General features: G+C 34.0%; 1 protein-coding gene across 3 annotated transcripts in view; it reads right to left on the bottom strand.

Annotated features, from left to right (window-relative positions):
• KCNT2 (potassium sodium-activated channel subfamily T member 2) overlaps positions 1 to 20846 on the bottom strand; it is a 340818-nt gene that overhangs the window by 149222 nt on the left and 170750 nt on the right. For all 3 annotated transcript variants that reach the window (XM_029933172.1, XM_029933173.1, XM_029933174.1), the window contains exon 13: positions 10533 to 10641. In XM_029933172.1, coding sequence (XP_029789032.1) covers positions 10533 to 10641 — 109 coding nt within the window. The remainder of the gene's footprint in view (positions 1 to 10532; positions 10642 to 20846) is intronic.

Genomic DNA, 20846 nt, shown 5'->3' with positions numbered 1-20846 from the left:
TATATCTGGTTCCAGTTCCTGGACAGAGCTCCTGAAACCCTTATATTTCTTGGGGGATAAGAACCCTAGGAGTTACTTTTGTTCTAATATTGGTTTTTGACTGAATTCCTGATGCAGGTCTCCTAAAATCCTTGTAAATTCTGAAACAGTAAGAATGCCAGGAACATCTTTGGTTCTAATGAAGCAACTTTGTATGGGTTCCTGGATAACTCTTGGATAGGAGCTGGTCCCCAGAAAGACCAAATCATGATTAGAAGATTAGAAGAAGATTCAGCTACACTCCCCCATCCTCCAAAGTGAGGATAGGGACTGGAAATGGAGTTATCACTGATCATGCCCAAGAGGAAGCATCCATTAAATTCCAACAGCAGGGGATTAGGAGAGCTTCCAGGTTGGCAAATACCTCCACACATTGAACGGTAACGTGCCCCAAGTCCATAAAGACAGAAGCTTCTGCACGAGGGGCCCACCCAGACCTCTACCTTATGAATCTTTTCACCTAGTTGTTATCTGCATCCTTTATCATGTCCTTTATTAAACGAGTAACTGTAAGTAAATATTTCCCGGAGTTCTTTGAGCCACTCTAGCAAATTAGTCAAACACAAGAAAGAGGTTGCTGAGACTTGCAATCCATAGCCAAACGTTGGTCGGCAGCACAGGTGACAAGCCGGCTGTGCGAAAGGCCTCTGAAAAGGGGGTGGGGGAAGGCAGTCCCTGAGCCCTCTCCTGTGGGATCTGATGCTATCTCTGGGTAGATAGTGTCGGACTTAAGTTGAATTGTAAGACATTCGGCTGGAATTGTAGAGAATTGCTTGATGTGGGGAAGACACCTCTACATATTTGGTGACCAGAGAGTCAGAAGTGATGTTCCTATGTGACTAGTGAAGTAGTCTCAACAGGGAAGAAACACAGTTAGGCAAGAACTGGGCTTTTCCCTACAAGGGAGGGAAAACTGCAATTTTTTTTTCCTTTATACTATTTTATATAGTATTTCATATTTGTATATTATTGAGTTATAGTGTTGCTTTGAACATTCTTAATGAATCTTTTAAGTTTTTAAATCCTATAATATAGCCTGTATACTACTAGTAAAAAGATACTATAAGTTGAGCACTGTGCGTGTCACTGAAGCTATAAAGCTAAATTTAAAAAACTCCTATTCTAGAGACCCCTGGCTGGCTCAGTCAGTAGAGCTTGTGAGTTCAAACCCCACATTGGGTATAGAAACTTGCTCAAAAGTAAAATTTAAAAAAAAGAAACTCAAACTCTAGAGCTAAATGAAAATCTATGCAAGCTACAAATCAATTCATAAACTGCGATAATACAATTTATATAAAATGGGGGTTACACAAAAAAGTGAGGAGCATGGCAAATATAAAATAAACTGATTTCTTGCTGTGTTTGTTTCCCACAATCAGTTGATGATTAGGTCTATAGAAAATATGTGAAATGATTCCTGAATCTTTCTCACTCTCCACATTCATCATCACCACTCTGGTTCACCCAGCCTCTCTCACCTTAATACTCTAATAGCTTCCTAAATAATCACCCCTATGAGGCCCTTTGTGTCCTATCCACTGCACTCCACAGGTCCCCTGGAGTTACTTTATTATCTAGTTAACATGTTATACCTTCACCTATAACTTTCATTAGTCTCCTGCAACATTCCAATTTTTTAATAAAGGCTATTTCACAGTGTCTGTCTCACCCACCCCCAAACACAGTTTGTGTGTGCACAGTATGTTCTCATACAGTGTGTTCCAAGGCAACATTCGATAAACATCCCATAATAATATTTGTCATCATCCTTGTATTAGGATCTCATTCTTTTGGGGCTAAAAATCTTATTTTAAGAAACTTTTCAATACAAACATAATTACTACAGAGATGAGGGTATTATATTAAATTATAAAAAGTTTATCTAAAATAGGTCTATCAAATTGACTAAATTCATCAAGCAGAATCTGATAAGGCTAAAACAGAATTGGAATCAGGAGTTTTGACGTATATGGAGGGTGGCAAGGGCAGGAGAGGAGGAGCGTAAGGTCACAGCTGACGTTCTATGTGGAAGGAACAGGTTCTGTTAGAGTGGGAGTCTCAGGCAAAATGTAAAAGTACACAGACTCATTGGTTTTAAAAAGGGTGAAAGTTAAAGGAAATGAGAAAACTAGCCATTGGAATAGACAACTAGTCCATCTGATTAATCCTCATACTACTAGTACCTAGAATAACAAATTGCTCACAGTAGGATTCAATAACAATGTTTGAGTAAATGTAGGAGCAAGATGATATACCTGCTCCTCTTTATAAATCGTTGTTATTAAGAAACTATATTACAGACTGAAAACCATAGATCGAGAATACAATAGAATATGCCTGGCACTTTCCAAAGACAAAGAAGAAATATGCTACTCTGGCTTTCGGAACCATGAAATTGAGTCTTGGAGAAATATAAGTCTATAAGAAAATTAATGGAGAAAAACATAAAGATGCTTTGAGTTAATTAAATTTTAAGTGCCCCACAAGAAAATGGCATGACATACCTAATGTTCAGTGGCAATTTAATCAAATGTCAATGAGAACAAACAGGAAAGTTGGTTTGGTTATTTAATAGATCCACAAATTAAAATCTTAAAAGGTATAAAAAGTAAAGTAAATAAGTTACTGATATTTTTGTTAGGAGGAATGAAATAAAAGAAAATATTTCACTTAAAGATTAATTTACACCAATGTTAATTTTTTAGCTTTGATTAAATGTACTATGATTATATCGGAAGTTAATATCCCAGGAAGCTGTGTGATGTGAAGGGTCCATGGGAAGGCTGTATATTGTCTATATTAACCTTCCTAATTTAATTATTTCAATAAAAAATTAAAAACCAAATGTAATAAAAATGAAATACTGATTGAACACTGAATAGTAAAATACAATTACAAACCATATTTGGGGGACAACTGACTATATTTAAACATGAACCAGGCCGATGAAATTATTTAACCCTCTTAGGGGTGAAAATGTTATCATGAGTACACAGCAGAATGTCACTCTTAGGAAAAGCATATGTGTGCATATCTCTGTGTGTATCTGTGTGGGGGAGGGAGGGGAGAGAAGATTAAGGAAATGAGAGGAAACGTTAATTGTTGAATGTAAATGGAGAGAATACAGGTTTTCATTGTATAATTTTGATCTGCATATGTCTGATGTTTTGTGAAGTAAAAAATAGCGAGAAAAGAAAAAAATTTAAAGACTCTCCAAATTGTGCTGGTTTTGAACACCACCTTAGATTAAGTGGCTCTGATGATTTCTACAATAACACAAAAATCAAAGAAAAAATATTTCCAGCCAAAAATGGAGAATTTTTAAAATTGTATACTTCATCTTTTGAAAAAAATAGGAATTCAAAGCATTATGTTCTTAAGTAGGTTGTAAGAATGAAATTTAAAATGCTATCTATGTGGGAGTTATATGGGAAACGAAGGAATTATTCAGCATGAAAAACTCACACCTTACCATTTGGTGAAAGTCAAGCATTGCACTTACATATGTTATTTAGAAACAGCTGAGATAATTTCCAATATTTATATTACTTGGAAATATATTTCTACTCTCTTTCTTGGGTAGAAAAAAGTGAGGTATTGGAATGTCTGGTGTTTAATGGAGACTAAATTGAGACAAGATCTTCAGTCTTTAGTTAAATTATTTCTCCAAGATCTGTGTTCCTGTGTGCACAAGTACGTGCACATATGAGTGTATTTTAAACAACATTGTTTTTATAACAATGGACACAACTACCTACTATATGTATATAGGTTTATACAATATTGTCAGTGATATTGTTAAAAATACTTCCATCTATACTTTTAACTTGTATTGCAATTGAAATCTTTTTTTTTTTAATTCCCAGAACTAAATCCGACTGTTCTAGTATAATGAATCATGCTTCTAGGCATGTTTAAGCTGTGAAGTAGAGAATTTCATTCAGTCAACACTTTACTGTTGAGGTAAAATTCTTCCTTTCATTCATGTACTTTAACTCAAATTCTGTTCCTTATGAAATATAGTCAAAGCATGGAAAATAAAATTTATAGAAAATTCACAATCTACAAATTGATGTTTATGTTCTTTACTCTGACATTTACATTTTCTACTCCTACAAATTTATTAACATTCATCACGCCTACCAATAGGTGAAATTTTACCAATTTAACTTTTAGGTCTTCTTACACTCTGTTAAAATGACGTATCAATTTTCCAGTACCCAGAAGGTTGAAAGAAAGTTAGTTGACAAAAGAAAGGGAATTGAATATTCACTCACAGATGACATAACCTTTTATTTGGAGTGTGAATATAGAGTGGCAATGTAAATTTAGCAATGGATTTATTCATATAACAGGAATTCACCTCCCACTGATTTTCTGAGTAATTTCATCTGACTAGGCGACAAACAGCACATTTCTTTTAGATTCAAATAATTGAATAGTATAGTTTATTCTTTAAGTTCATTCAAGGATTTTTCAATAAAGGAATTCTTTTCCAAGTATAGTACATTTTTTTTTCTTATGTTTGTTTTGTTTCATGGTTTCTTTTTTAATGATTTTTGGGACATAGAGTGAAGAAAGAGATCTGGGTTTGGCTTTATTCTTATTAAAATCTACATGGGGCACCTGGGTGGCTCAGTCAGTTAGGCATCTAACTTCAGCTCAGGTCATGATCTCACTGTCCATGAGTTCCAGCCCCACCCCAGGCTCCCTGCTGTCAAGCTCAGAGCCTGGAGCTGGCTTCAGACTCTGTGTCTCCCTCTCTCTCTGCCCCTCCCCCACTCATGTTCTGTCTCTCTGTTTCTCAAAAATGAATAAATATTAAAAAGTTTTTAAATAAAAAATCTACAGAAACATGTCTGAAAGCTGAACTATTATAATGTTTTGCCTTTTTCATCATGGTTTTGCTATGGAGGAGAATATTTATGAAGGGCTTAATAATATGGAGTCCTTTTGCTTAGGTGATTTCAGATCATATATATGACCTTGGAGAGACTCTACTAGAACAGCTAGTCCAACTAGAGGCTGACAGAGAATACAAGATGTTACAAGAATCACATTTTTATATTAGTCACAGCTATGGAACACTGCCATTACTTCTTCCTATGTTTCAGTACCAACTGCCACTTCTTAAAAAAGAAGTGTATTGATAAAAAATATTTCTCACTGGAAAAGAGATTTAACACAACCAAAGCTACAGTACCATTTGACTTTTGTTCTACAGAGGTTGGCAAAAATAATCTACCAGAAAGAATCTTTTAAAAATAATGATATTGTAAAAGAATGTTGGCATTGATACACTGCAAAAAAGAAGCTAGTGAGTCTAGGTAGACGTTGGAGGTACAAAGGTGTAGCTGCCAGCATCAGACACAAAGAGTAATCACTACTGCAAATGTGCTGGGGAATATGAAGAGCGGCAGGAATCCTATAGGCAGAGCTCGTGGGTGCCCAGGGAGAAGAAAAGTGGAGTTTTTGTCAGAACTATGATCATGGCATGCCTCGCCTGTGTCAGTGGGTAAGCCCCGGGTACTCAGAGAGTCTATCCTATAGGACTTGATGGATTGAATGCAAACAAGGGAAGAATGACTCATAGGTTTTTGGGAAGAAAGAGACAGAATAACATTTCAAGTCAGAGAGAATCAATAAATATTTCTAGATATCTTAATTTTGAGACAATGTTAGAAACCTATTAGGATATACTGACTATATGGTTGGAGATAAAACACAAGCTGATAGTGAATACTGAGGGAGAGATTTAATTTTGGAAATCATATAAATGTATAAGATCCTCATTTTCTTAGTGGAATATATGTATAATTATATATTATATGATCTTATATAAAGAATGGCAATTTTAATTCTCGCTTTTCGATGCTTACTGCTTTTATTTATTTTTGTAGTCTTACTGCACTCCTTAGGATTTCCAGGAAAATGCTGAGTAAAAGTGATTTTAATAAGCACCTCTGTTTGTACCTAATCTTAAAGGTAGACTTTCAACATGTGGTCATTAAATGTTCTTTTTTTCCTCTAAGTTACGTTGTAGATAATTTTCCTTAGGTTAAGAAATGTTTTCCTCATAGGTTTCTAACCCTGTTTCTTTGTTTATTTTTCTTTTTCAAAAATTGTAAATCAATACTAAATTCTCTCTCAAATGCTTTTTCTTGTATGCATTAAAATGATGATACTATTTTCTCCTTTAACACAATATTCTCTTTCTGCAATAATTTCAACTTGGTAATGATATTATTTTTTAAAAACATTATTTTGTTACTTTTTCAAGTATATTTTATATATTAAATTGGTCTCTAATCACTTCTCATACTATCTTCAATGAATTTTGTATTTAGTCTAGGATAGTCTCATAAAGTCAGTCTGGGAAATGTCTTTTTTTCTTCTATTCTCTGGAAAACATGTGCTGAGAACTATGTGATTCTTGAATATTTACTATAATAATATTTGTAAAATGCCCTGAGTAATCCTCAGTTACTTTTCCTGGAAACCAAGATAACACAGTTTTGTTAGGATGAGAAATTGATATCCAAGATTAATGATAACCATCAATTTGATAGGTACCAATTATAGGTGGCTGATGTTCTTTTGAATATTTTTTTATCATAACAACCCTATGGGATAGTTTCTCTTATTATCCTCTTTTTATAAATATCAAAAAAACTCAAGTTTGGAGGCACTTGGGTCGCTTAACCAATTAAGCAACTGACTCTTGATTTCTATTCGGATCATGATCGCAGAGTTGGGGGATCAAGCTTCATGCTTGGCTCCATGCTGAGTATGAAGCCTATTTGGGATTCTCTCTCTCTCTCTCAAATTAAAAAATATAAATAAATTTTTTTAAAAACTCAAGTTGAGAGAAATTAAGTTGCTTGGTATCATGTAGTTAATATATAGTAGAATGAAGATTTGATTGAGAATGATCTCATTACAGATTTTCCACTATCAATCTCTCTACTGTGACAAATTTATCATCAAAAGAAAAACTGCTGAAAGTAAACTTGTTCTATGAGCTTGTGTCAATTTTCTTCTTAGGAAATTTGTGGTTATTAAAATAATCAAATTATCTGTTAAGTATATAGTCATGTTACTGAATCTCATTAAAATTTGTAGTGTGCATGAGCTTATATTCAGAAATTCTGTATCATAGCTATTACTCTACTGAGGATTTTCTATCTCTAGACTTACTATTTTTACTTTCCTGTCTTGGTGAAATGAATAAAAACATACCTTTTCTGCTGCTGGAATCAAGCCCACCTAGACTTTTCCCCTGTACACCAAAGTATACTTTTCCCCTTCTACATCAAAGTGTAGAAGATTATTTCAATTATAATTAATAATGTAATAATAAAAGATTTCATCCAAATGATATTGTAACAAATCAATAGTTCACCTTAATGAATGTCTATAGTCATTTTGTTCAGAAGAAAAGGATCCATACCTGACTGTAAGGTAGATCTGTACAAAGTAATAACTGGTAGGTTGCTATATTGTCTTTACTTTTCAGTATTTTATAAACTCATAACTCAAAATTTGAAGCTTCTTCTTTTCATCTTTTAAAAACACGGACTTACTTTTTAAAAATATAGAAATTGTCATGACAGTAAGTGCCATGATTTAGGGTGTATTGAAGGGGCTATTTAAATAAACAGAAATAGGGGCACTTGTGTGGCTCAGTCAATTAAGCATCAGACTCTTGATTTTGGATCAGGTCCTAATCTCATGGTTCAAGAAATCGAGCCCCGTGATGGGCCCTGTGCTGACAGCAGAGGGCTGCTTGAAATTCTCCTTCTCCCTCTCTCTCTTCTATGCCTCCTCCACTTACACGCTCTCTCTCTCCCTTTCTCTCTCAAAATAAATAAATAAACATTTTTAAATAAATAAATAAACCAAAATAAAATTATCTCATTTTATATCTTGTGATAATTGGAATTGTGCTATTTAACATTTATAAGAATGCAAAGACAGTAACATAATATATATTATCAAATGAGATGGTTTAAAATTAAAGCAATTATCATTTTATTACAAATGATAATAGTTATCCATTGCCAAATAACAAATAACTATAAAACATCATGACTTAAAGCAACTGACATGTTTACTTCTCAAAATTCTGTAGGTTAACATGACTTCTTGGGTTGGCTGTGGGTAAGTCAGGAGCTAGAGACAGGTGCCTAGGAGGGATAAGCCTCACTTTCCAAGCAATTGTTCATCTTTAGGGAGGCTAAACGGGGAATCCTTTACAAGCAGTCTCTAGGTAATGTTCCAGTGAAGGGAAAGCAAAAGCATAGACTTTTAAGCCTTAGCCTCAGAAGTCATACAGTGTAACTTTCGTCACATTCTATTGGGCAAAGCAAGTCACAAGACCAGCCCCTATTCAAGCGGTAGGGAACTGCATTTCATCTCTTCATGGTATAAGCAGCAAGGTCCCATCAACATAGGACACAGACACAGGGAACATGGTTCACTGAAGACCATTATTTTAACAATCTTCCATACAAAACCAAGTGACAGCTTGACACATTTCCTTCTGAGATGTAAACTCTATAATCTTTTAACCTCATGCTGAGATGTAAAATATATTACATTGGTTTGAGAGTCTCATATATCACCCCAAACTGTTTTATGACATTTTAATGAAACTAGGATGCTTTCATCTTTTTATAATACAAGAAAAGAGTTCCTCTGGGAATCTGCTCACCCATAAAAGAATACAGACATCATTAAGAGGAATTTCAGGAGGTGCCATAAATTAGAAATATTGTGATACACTATCAGGATAGAACTTTTAACTATCTCATTTGTTACAATGGGTTTATTAAAAAAAATGGCAAAATAAGAAAATGAAAGAGAATTGACACAAATAGTCATTGTAATTTTTTGTTGATGAAGGTGGACTGTTTCAGTGAGTTTGATCTGCCTGTTGTGAGCCTATCTATGGCCTGCTATGAAGGGTAAAAGAACTAAAGTCTATTCTGAAATTTAGTAATAAAACATTCATAATCACAATCCACATTCGATTTCCATTTAATGAGCACTGAATGTGTTTCAGATACAGTTTAATTCTTACTGTTAATTCTGACCAATGTAGAGACATCATACTTATGATACGTAATTTAACAAAGAAGAAATATAGGGCTCAGAACTCTAATTTGCCCACCTAAATAGTAAGTGGTAGGCTGAAATTTAAATTCTTATTTTTAGGACTTGGTTTGATGCTTATGTCATTACCACCTTCTTAAAAAAAACTCTATCATAATAAGTTATTTTCAGGTATGATAAAAATTTTATAAAAATATTCCTTTTGCTAAATAACAATAAAAAGGGAGCAGCTTAGTTTCAAATGTCTTTTAAATAAACAATTAGCATTTCTTGAATGCTAATTACATACATAACAGGTAGCAGATGGAGAATTTACATTTATTTTCCATTAAAAATCACAAAGTCATTTACAAAGGAGGTACTGATATTTTTAATTTTCAGTTTAGGAAACAGGCTTAAAAATACCCTGGCACCATTATCACAATTTAAATCAGTATTAGTATTTAAAAAAAAAAACTTCCAGACAGATACTTAAATGCAGCCATAGTTGAGCGCCATTGCTTCGTTTGCTATAAATTTTAGAAAAAAATTGATGTCATTAGAAGCAAGGCTAAAAGATAAAAATGAATGGCAATATTTTTGTTATTATTTAGAAATTTCTTAGTAATTATAAATTTTCATTTAAATATCATATACAAACAGGTAAACATTATAAGATATGTAAACACATTTTCTGAAGGAAATACATTTTGCTAACACATAGTTAAAATAGTTTACATCTTAATGGTGTTTGCAGCTTTAAATTATGACGGTTTGTTTAAAAAAACAAAGTTGTTATATATTTTTACATGAATATAAATTACTGCCTGCATCAAAATTGGTTCTACAAAAACATTTAAGAAAAAATAAAGTATCATTTTACTCTTCAATTTCTTAACAGTATAAAGTGAAATCTCAGCAGTGTCTCTGAAAAACTCACATATATGTTTTTTCTTGAAATGTTTTCAAAATCTATCTCCAAATAAATCTAGTTTTATGTACTTGAATACATTTCAATATTACTCTAATGTATGGGAAGTTAAGTGTGTATTAATCTATAGCAAAGCACTACGTACCTGTGTAAACATAAGAATTAATAGATCTATAGCTTTTGAAACTTGTGTTTATATTATGCATAAAACTGTAAGTGCTAATCTATTTATAGTTTTACCAAGATATCCAGGAAGTTCAGTTGCTAAAATCACCAAGTATATAAAAAATTAAAGATACACTCCCAAAATATTATCTTCCTACTTTTTAAAGTGAATAAATTATTTCATAACAAATAGATGATAAAAGAAAATCCTTCTATTCTATACAATCATGAATATATTAAGTGGCCCCTAGTTTCAGAGATATAACTCTTACTATCACAATTTGAAATGTGAAATTAAACTTACCAGCAAATTTGATATGAAATTTATTTTCAGGCTTCAATATCTGGACATACAAAGGGCAATTTGGAGCAAAATCTTTTACAGCCCATGCTCTCAAAATTGTTTGGTGGTCCTGAAATGATAAATATCAAAATATCATGAAATAAACTGAAACATTTATAATACATAAAGTAAAAATCATCAAAAGTGTGTTAAATGGTCGCATCCACAGTTTAAAGTTAAACATGCAAAATAATTAATTGTAAGGACTTATTTTTAAAGATATTTATTGCTTCTAGAAAGGAGAGTAACAATACCTAATCCAATCAGTGCTAATTACCAGCATGTTAAAAACTAGCAGAGATTAAGTGGAAAGTTTCCTGAAACACTTAAAAGTACTCTTCTTGGAAAATAGTTGAGGGTCAGAAGCCTTCAGGAATGTGCACAACTAATAGTTTTTAGTAACACTATGGATTTATAACAATTTTAACACTTTTAGAAAGATTGGCAAAAGGAAAATGACTACAGCAACCATACATGTAGAGAATACACTATTTAAAATTTTTTTATATAACAATAAAAATAAAAGTATCTTGACTCTACATGGGTGATTTGGAAAAGATCAGTAACTTTCAGATATTAAAAATACAAAAACAGTTTTAAAAAGTTAAGACTGGGGGCCCCTGGTTGGCTGAGTCAGTTAAGCGTCTGGCTTCGGCTCAGGTCATGATCTCACTGTTCGTGGGTTCGAGCCCCACATTGGGCTCTGTGCTGACAGCTAGCTCAGAGCCTGGAGCCTGTCTTCAGATTCTGTATCTCCCTCTTTCTCTGACCCTTCCCTGCTCACACTGTCTCTCTGTGTCTCTCAAAAAATAAATAAAAAACATGAAAAAAATTTTTTATAAAGTTAAGACTGAGAAAAAGAATAAAAATCCTGCTTAACATTAAATCTTACACATTTATGATCCCATAAATTATTACTTAATTCACTACACAGATCAAGACAATTATTAGAGAAATGTGTCAGTTAGCTAAAAAAACATATTGGAGGGTAGCACTGCCCTTATATTGGCCATTAGCCACATGTAGCTGTCTAAATTTAACTTAACTAAAATTAAGCATTCCCTTTCCCTATCACATTGGCCATATTTCAAGTGTTCAAAGCCATATGTGGCTAATCTGAAGCTTTATGGAACAGTGAAGATATAAGCATTTGTTGCATCATCATAGAAAGCTCTATTTAACAATGTTGTTAGAGAAAGAAAAGAATAATTAAAAATACAAGTGGATATAATGGATTGTTTACACAAATGCTTTCAGTGGCTAGTAACTTTAAGTTGCATGAAAGTTGATGAATAGTAACTCAGAATTCCTTCAGTGGATAAATGGACAATGTGTGTTTTCCAGGCTAACATTCAAAACATGATGATGAACCTGATACAGCGTGATGGTTAATTTTATGTATCAACTTGGCTGGGCCATGAGGTGCCCAGGTATTTGATTAAACATTATTGTGGATGGGTGTTGAACCCCAGAAAAGGGACAGGCAGAGAACAGAAGCCACAAATCCTGTGCATAAATGTGTACAACACCAGCTAACCTCTAAACCATGCACACAAAGGACAGGACAAGAGCAATCTCAACTGAGACTTGAATCACTGCCAACTGCAACTCTAATAGAGTTTGCATTCAAGAGAACTGAATTAACTGCTTGCGAAAACAAGAATATCAACACTCTTTGGAATAATAAATGAGTCTCCAAGTCTCCACAACATAACAAAATATTCAGGATATGTTGCAAAATTATTGAACATATGAAGTGCCAGAAAAATGTGACCTATTTGTTTATTTCATGGGAAACAAAATTAAGTTCAATAAACATTCGCCTTTAGATGATGTAGATGTTTGAATTACCTTACTAGGGCTTAACTCAGCTAATAAAAGTATTATCACTAAGGTAAAGGAAATATGCTCATAATAAATAGAAAAAAATCAGTAAAGTAATAAAAATATTTAAGTTTTTTAAAAATGCTTACTTGTTTATTTGAGAGAGAGTGTGAGCATGCACACACAAGCAGGGGAGGGGCAGAGAGAAAGAGGGAGAAAGAAAATCTGAAGTCGACTTCAGGCTCCGAGCTGTCCCAAACATCCAGCACCCAACGCAGGGCTTGAACCCACAAATCATGAGATCATGAGCCAAAGTCGGACGGTTAACTGACTAAGCTACACAGGTGCCCCTAGAAAATATTTTTTTAATTAAATAAAAAGCTAAAATATCTGAAAAAGATTCATTGGATGGGCTTTGAAGTCGAATGGAGATGACATAAGAAAAAGTCAGTGAACTTGATCATAGAGCAACAGAATTTATCCAATTTGAAAAACAAAGAGGACTAGAGAAGGAACAGAGTTCACGGACTTGTGCAACAATGTAAAAATGTCGTATATAATATAATTGGATTTCCAGGAAGAACAGAAAGAGAAAATAAAACAGAAAATGATTTGAAGAAATAGTAGCCAGAAACTTCCCAATTTTATTAAGGGCAAGTTTAAGGAGCTCAGAAAATCCCTCAAATGCCATATATGAAGACTACTAATCACACTGTAGTCAAATTATTGAAAATGAAAAGTAAAGACAATATTTTGAAAACAGCCAAAGAAACACAGTTTTATGACCAAGAACTCTTACCAGTAATCATGGAAACCAGGTAACAGTGAAACAATATCCCAATTTCCAGAATGGGGGGGGGGGAACTATTACACCATAATTTTATAGCAAAAAATCTTTCAAAGAGGTGAGATAAAGGTTTTTTCAATTAATGAAATCTAAGAAAGCATGTTATTATCAGAATCTCACTACAAGAAAAGTATATGAAACTTCTTTATGCTGAAGGGAAATGATACCAGAGTGAACACTTTAGAAATCAAAAAAGACTACAAAATATGGTTACTTTTGAATGAATATAAAAGAACAGTTTTCCTCTGCAGTTCTTTAAAATTCGTATATCTTTGTAAAGAAAAAATATAGTATTGTTTCGCGGAATATGAAATTTATAAAAATAACATTAAAAGTTTCTAACTTCAATAAATTGTGTGATATTTAAAAATAAATAAATTGTGCAATATTAACATGAAGTGAACATGTGTTGTATTCTCTAGAAGAGTCACTAAAAAATTTTCATAAGATAATTTCTAAAAACACAATGGGTATAGTAAACTTGAATTACTAAAAGAAAAAAAGTCAAGTATTTTTTTAAAAGTAGAAAAGGGAAAACAGAAAACAACTTAAGTAGACTTACATCCAACCATATAAATGATGGCATTGAATGTTAATGAAGTAAAACATATTAAAATATAAAGAATATTAGAAGAACAAAAGAAATAAGACCCAAGCATAAGCAATTTAGGAGAGATGCATGTTAAATATAAAGTTACTGATAATAGAAAAGAGTAAATGATAATAAGAAAACAAACCACTTTAAAAATCAGCAAAGGATCTGAACACACACCTCATCAAAGAAAATACACAGATGACAAATAAGCATATGAAAAGATGCTTAGCATCATATATCATTAGGGAATTGCAAATTAAAACAATGAAATACCACCCACCACACAACTACTAGAATGACTAAAATCCGAAACACCAACAACACCAAATACTGGTGAGGATGTGAGACAGCGGAAAGTCTCATTTATTGTTGGTGGGAATGCAAAATTATTCAGCAACTTTGGAAAACAGTCTACAGTTTCTTATAAAACTAAGCATCCCCTTATCATATCAGCCAACATTTGTGTTCTGTGGTATTTACTCAAATGATTTATCCACCCAAAACCTGTCCTTGAATGTTTACAGCAACCTTATTCATAATTGCAAAAACCTGGAAGTAACCAATATGTCCTTCAATAGGTAAATTGATAAAACAAATGGGAACATCCCAACAATATAATATTATTCGGCAATACAGAGAAATGAGCTGTCCAGCCACGGAAAGACACAGAGGAAACTAAATAAAGAAGCCTAACTTATAAGGCTACATACCATATGATTCCAACTATATGACATCTGGAGAAGGGAATCTATAGAAAGTGTAAACAGATCAGTGGTAGCTAACGGGCTTGGCAGTGGGAGCAGGTGGAGAAGTAGGGATGCACAGGTGGAAGACGGGGATTTTTAGAGCAGTGAAAGTATTCTGAAAGATATTGTAATGATGGATAGATATCCTGTATTTGTCAAAATCCACAGAATGTACAAATCAAAGAATGAACCTTAATGTAAACTATGAAATTTAATTAATAATATAGCATTTATTTGTAAATATCAATATTTGCTAATCAGTTGTCAGAAATGTACCACACTGGGGTGGCTGGGTGGCTCAGTCAGTTAAGCATCCAACTTCAGCTCAGGTCATGATCTCACAGTTAGTGGGTTCAAGCTCTGCATCAGGTTCTGTGCTAACAGCTAGTCCAGAGCCTGGAGCCTGTCTTCAGCTTCTGTGCCTCCCTCTTTCTCTGACCCTCCCCTGTTTATGCTGTCTTCCTCTCTCTCAAAAATAAGTTAAAAAAAACATTTAAAAAAACAAAAAGCAAATGTACCACACGAATGTAAGATACTAGTAACAGTGGAAACTGGGGAGAAGAGATGGTGCAAGTTCTCCCTATTTTTTGTTTAATTTTTCTGTAAATCCAAAACTGCTAAAAAAAATAGCCGGTTTAAAAAAAAAAAACTAAGCAGACAAAGCGTGAGCTTTAGTTACAAATTCAGGGCTCTAATTTCACTCTAGAATTTACAAACTGAATAAGTAAAATTATTAAACAAATCTGATTCTCAGGATAAAAGGTTCGATTACGTTTGTAAAGTGGATGTAGGCAGCTTGCTGTTCTTTAGTGACATCATGTGACAGGGAGACCACTGGTTCCCTAAAATTTTCTTTCTTGGCTTCCATGACACCAATGTCCCTAGTTGTCCATTGGCTTTTTTACCCCAAATTGAACTCATCTTCCTGCTGGTAATTCTGCCTTTTCTCAGAGGTGGGTTTTACCAGACACTAAATCCTTCTCCATCCCTCCTACCCCTGCACTCAATCAGCCCTCAAGTCTTGATGGTGTCTTCTAAAACTGCTCTAATCTGTCCACTTCTCTCCAACCTCCCTCCGCAACCTGAGTCCAAAGGCTGTCACTTCAGGCTTGGAGTGAAGGCAACAACCTCCAAGTCATTCTACTTCAAGTTTTCTATTTTTTACTAATTCTGTGTTCTTATCAGATTTACTGCCCTTTCAAACTACAATCTGATTGTATATTTCGCTGCTGACACCCCTACAGTGGCTTTCCTTACTCTGAGCATCAAGCCCAAACTTCTGAACAAGGCTTGCAAGAAAGGCCCTTTATGAAACCATCCCCAGATTACTTCCCCAGCCTTTGCCCTCTTTGTTCCAGTGGTAATGCATCCTCCATCCTTGAACCTCCAGGACTTCTGTCACTTATTCTAGGAAACCCTCTTCTTCTGGCTGACATCCATGCTGGCTCTTCCCACTGCATTCTGTATTTGCCCACCATAGTATTCACTCATCTTTGTTTTTAAGTTGATCCCCACTATACTATAAGCTCTAAGTAGACAAGGACCATGCTTATACTTCATTCATCCTAAGTGCATCCCTATCAACCAGCTTTCTTTTGCTTTTCAAAGATGAGTAAGGAAAACCATATTTTCTTCACAGGGATATTGTGAGCACCAAATGAGATAATGTTAAGAAGCATCAGGCACACAGAAAGTATTTATTAAATCTGTCGTCAGTGGATAAATAGCTGGATGAAGTACTAATCCTAAAAGCCCATAAATCTTCCTTGTTTTATTCATGCATTGTGCCCTACCAACAAGCATCTATGACCTTGTGAGTGGAGCATTAAGTTAGGAAAAAGGAAACAAGGTAGGTGTACTATGGCATAAATGTCACATGAGGAATAGAAAATAGGTATTTGCTAATGCAGATAATAAAACAGCACAGAGACAAGATTTTTAATTCATTCTTCTAACAACAGAGAATAATATTGATTTCTTTTTTTTTTCCTTGATGACAAAATTCAGCCTGAAATGAGATACTCTAAATTTAACTGTAACCAAAAAATAAAATCATCGACCATGACAACTTCAGAATAAACAGCCTAAATAATAAAGGAAGGTAACAGAGGGTATTATTGGGTCATCATAGGTGTCTATTGTTACTGTGAAAGCAGAACATGTCTCCTAAAGTCACTTTACCTAAAAATTAAATTGGCTAAAATCATCTTCATAAAATTCAACTTTTAGAATTTGAAATAACTAAAAACTACTTGTTGGCATTCTAAGGACCTAAAATAAATCCTTTTACCTATGACAAGGATTTTCTTTCTTTAACTCCACATGACCTATAAAAGAGCTCAACATTTTAGATAAAATTTTAGACATGAGTTGCTTCACACTCCTCCATGAGAATCTGTAACTTTCATTGGATTCTCAAATACAGTCTATGATTCAGAAAATGGTTAAGACATTAGTCAGATCAAAGGTCACTTCTAACCCCATATTCAATTTATAAGCATACATCTGTAGCACTTAACATATGATAGATTTATTTTTTATATTTTGAGTATATTTTGCTAACTTATCTACTGAAAACAGTTTTTAGGATCAAGTAAAACTGAATTATGAAACTTAATATATGTAAATAAATTTGCCCCTAATTTATAGTTCCTTGAACAATGTAGATATAACATTTATACAAGAGTAAAAACAACTTGCAGCAAACTAGAAAACAAATCTTTCCTAAACACAACTCAAATGTACTGTTTTATAAGCAACTTTTGCCAAATATATAAACTCCTACCTAGAGAATAATAATATACTCTCAGAATCCCTCTCAAGGCTTTGAATTAGACTCAAAATCACCTTGCTGCAAGGGGCCACTTTGTTCACAATTACATTGTCTGGGTCTACCAGGTAAACTGGTAAAGTATAAGGTATATATTATAAGGTTAGATACATATATAGCTACACATATACAGCTAATGATACAAAAAATTTTTAATGCAATTTGAATACATAGGTTCTATACATGTGTCATCTATGATTAATTGGTTTGACTTTATGATTGAATTAAGGAAACTACATAGTTCCTTTGTAATGAATTGTAATTGATGTCTTTGGAGAATTGGGTTTAAAATTTGATGTATATTTATTAAGTACAAAAGCAATTCTGAATATTCTTAAATAAAATACTAAAAATGAAACATATAACCAAAAACTCTAAAAGATATAAAAACATTAAATCATCATGTTGCCTTTTAGCCTACTAAGCTACTAGAAAGCTATATAGTTTGAGTCAAACATCTATAGGTTCATCAGTAACCAAATCTTCAAGAACAATGGACACCAGAGTCAATAATAATTAAAGAAATCTTAGTCTAGCATCCTAGACTTTGGTATTAAAACTCGTAGAACTGCTAGTATAATTTCATCTTTCTGCCAAGTTTAAACAGAAAGGATTTGACATTATGTCTGAGATGGAAACATTACCTTGGATTCCATCCAGTTTCAAGATTATTTGTACTTCCTGCTCTTTGCAATGATCTCTCAGGGATTGTAATCCTACTTTTGATTTCCATTCTTATAGCTGAGAGTGCAGATAGATAATGGCAAAAACCTGACTGCCTGTCTGAAATTCCAGGTATAGCATATTCGTAGAATCTTCTTACCAGAAACTTTGAGACTGTGTACCAAGTCAACTTTATGGTCAGTTAAATAACACATATACTTTCTGTCTTTACATTTCAAGAACCAAAGGCTATTTTGGTCTCTGCTTCTCAAAGCTGAAATTCTGGATTGTTTTAGAGCTTGTTGGCCTAACTTCTAGTAAATTGCCTAGAGCCTTACATTTCTTAAATGGTGTCTTTTGTGTATTTAATTCTTCTCCCAGTTTCTTCAGGAATGACCATCAATACCAAATCTAACTCCAGATCATAATCCTCTTGAGTCTTCGATTTATTCTTAACAAAGTTGTGACCATAGTGTTTTAAAAATCTCCCAAAGCTTACTGACATGTGTCAAGTGAATAATCATTAAAGTTATTCATAAAGAGGCTAGGCCATCTTGAAAGCATGTACCTGAAGTTCAGTGATAATCATTTGCCAAGAATTTACCAAAATATATTTCTGGACAGATTAAAAAATTAGTTACACTGGTGATCACAGGGTATCTTAAGAAGTTTAAAATTCACAGTTTTAAATTCTGTGATTTTATGAATTGGAAGGGAAGAGGCTTTTGAGAATTTTTATTAACCACTGTGTTGAATAACAAGTAAAAAAAAAATTTTGCAAAATCTTTCCAAAAAATTTAAGGTACATTTTTTTGTAATGAAATAACAGAAATGCTTATTGTGTTAAAGTGTTGCAATGTTCAAAATGGATCTGTTTCAGACAAAACAAAACTCTTTTTTAAAAAAAGCTTAGGGGTGCTTGGGTGGCTCAGTCGGTTAAGTCTCCGACTTTGGCTCAGGTCATGATCTCATGTTCGTGGGTTCGAGCCCCTCATAGGCTCTGTGCTGACAGCTCAGAGCCTGGAGCCTATTTTGGATTTTGTGTCTCCCTCTCTCTCTGCCCCTTCCCCGCTCCTGCTCGGTCTCTCTGTGTCTCAAAAATAAATAAACTAAAAATAATTTTTTTAAAAAGCTTACATTGTGAAGGGTAGCAGAATATGCCATTCCAAAGTATGCCTTTTTTTCATAAAGATTATTTTTATATGATTATTTTTTAAGAAAAATCAGCCATGGGAGAAGCTCTTAAGCCAGAGTAGAATCTACCCTTTAAATCTATATTCATAAAGCAAATCTCCATTTATAAGGTTAGCTCTCTCTCTCTGTACCAGGAAGAGAAGGATGACTCGAAAGCACAGCCCTTTCTCAGTGGAGAAGGCACCAGTCTTAAATCGGCATCACAACCTAACTGTACTTTTCTAGCTAAACTCCCAGAACTAGTCTCCCCACTCCCACATCACTCTGTTGTCATTGGCTAAAGATAGCATTGAAGGTGACGGCTTGGACCATTTGGGGGAGTTTTACTGCCTTCCTGGATATCTCTCATGTACATGTGAGGTATACATATTAAACTTCTGAATGCTTGTCTCTTGTTATCCTGTCTTTTATCACCAGGAGGAGGGCAGGGGAAAACAGGCAGAGAACCTAGAGCATAGATGGAAATTAGTTTTCCTCCCTACAATTGCAAACATTTTATTTCAGCTCTTCTCTCATGCTGTCTGAAAGGGTCATATAGGGAATTTACTGTCTGAGTGTGTGATGGTTGTTTGCTTTCTATGCTAAGATTCCATATGTTCAAAACTGCATGTAATAATCAGGAAAAAATGAGCAGCTTTGACATTAAAGAGAAGAGCTAACAACATAGTTTAAAATAATTTGTTTCTGAACCTTGCAACTTAAAGTCTTTAGAGTCCGATGGATGACCCAAGACGGCTTTAAAGTTTCCCTCAGCTTGATTTCCTGACAGTTTTCTTCCTGACCTCCCTTTTCTTAGAAGCTTTATTTTATGTTTTTTTCTTTGTTTTTTTTTTTTAATTTTTGAGAGACACAGAGAGACAGGGCGAGCAGGGGAGGGTCAGAAAGAGAGGGAGACACAGAACAGGAAGCAGGCTCCAGGCTCTGAGCTAGCTGTCAGCACAGAGCCTGATGCGGGGCTTGAACCGACAAACCGAAAGATCATGACCTGAGCTGAAGTCGGATGCTTAACTGACTGAGCCACCCAGGCACCCCAAAAGCTTTGTTTTAGAAAAAGTCCAATTATAAATCCTTTTTTTCTGCCGCTTTGAGATTTAAATCTTCTTTCTCCCAGCCTCTTGCCAGTTTTATAAACCAGAAAAGTCTTTCTCAAGAAACGGAGGACCGTGGCTCTGAAATATAATCAACAAAGGAGCAAGAGCCCCTACCTCCCTGTGTCTATGGGAAGATAGGACCCCAACTTTATAAGAGACAATTAGCAAATCATGGTATAATCACATAGACAAATTTCTCCCCTCCAGTACTTTTCCACTTGGTTCATCCCAGAACTTAAAAATCCTATAACCTTTTGTTTCCAAAGAGTAGAATTCAATCTCTCTCTATTATTGCAACAGTCCTAAATAAAATCTCCCTTGCTTATTTAACAATGTCTGATACAATTTTTCCTTGACAGCAACAGAATAATGTATAAATGCTAAGTCTGTGAGCTCTGAACCTTATGTGCCTAAGAACTTTCAATAGATAACCAGAGTATTATTTTATTAGTCTACAAATAGGAGCTAGTTATAACATCCTTGCA

The sequence above is a fragment of the Suricata suricatta genome, chromosome 3 (assembly GCF_006229205.1).
Source record: "Suricata suricatta isolate VVHF042 chromosome 3, meerkat_22Aug2017_6uvM2_HiC, whole genome shotgun sequence".
NCBI classification, from domain to species: Eukaryota; Metazoa; Chordata; class Mammalia; order Carnivora; family Herpestidae; genus Suricata; species Suricata suricatta.
The sequence above is the reverse complement of the archived record's forward strand: the minus strand, read 5'-3'. Positions and strand labels throughout refer to the sequence as shown.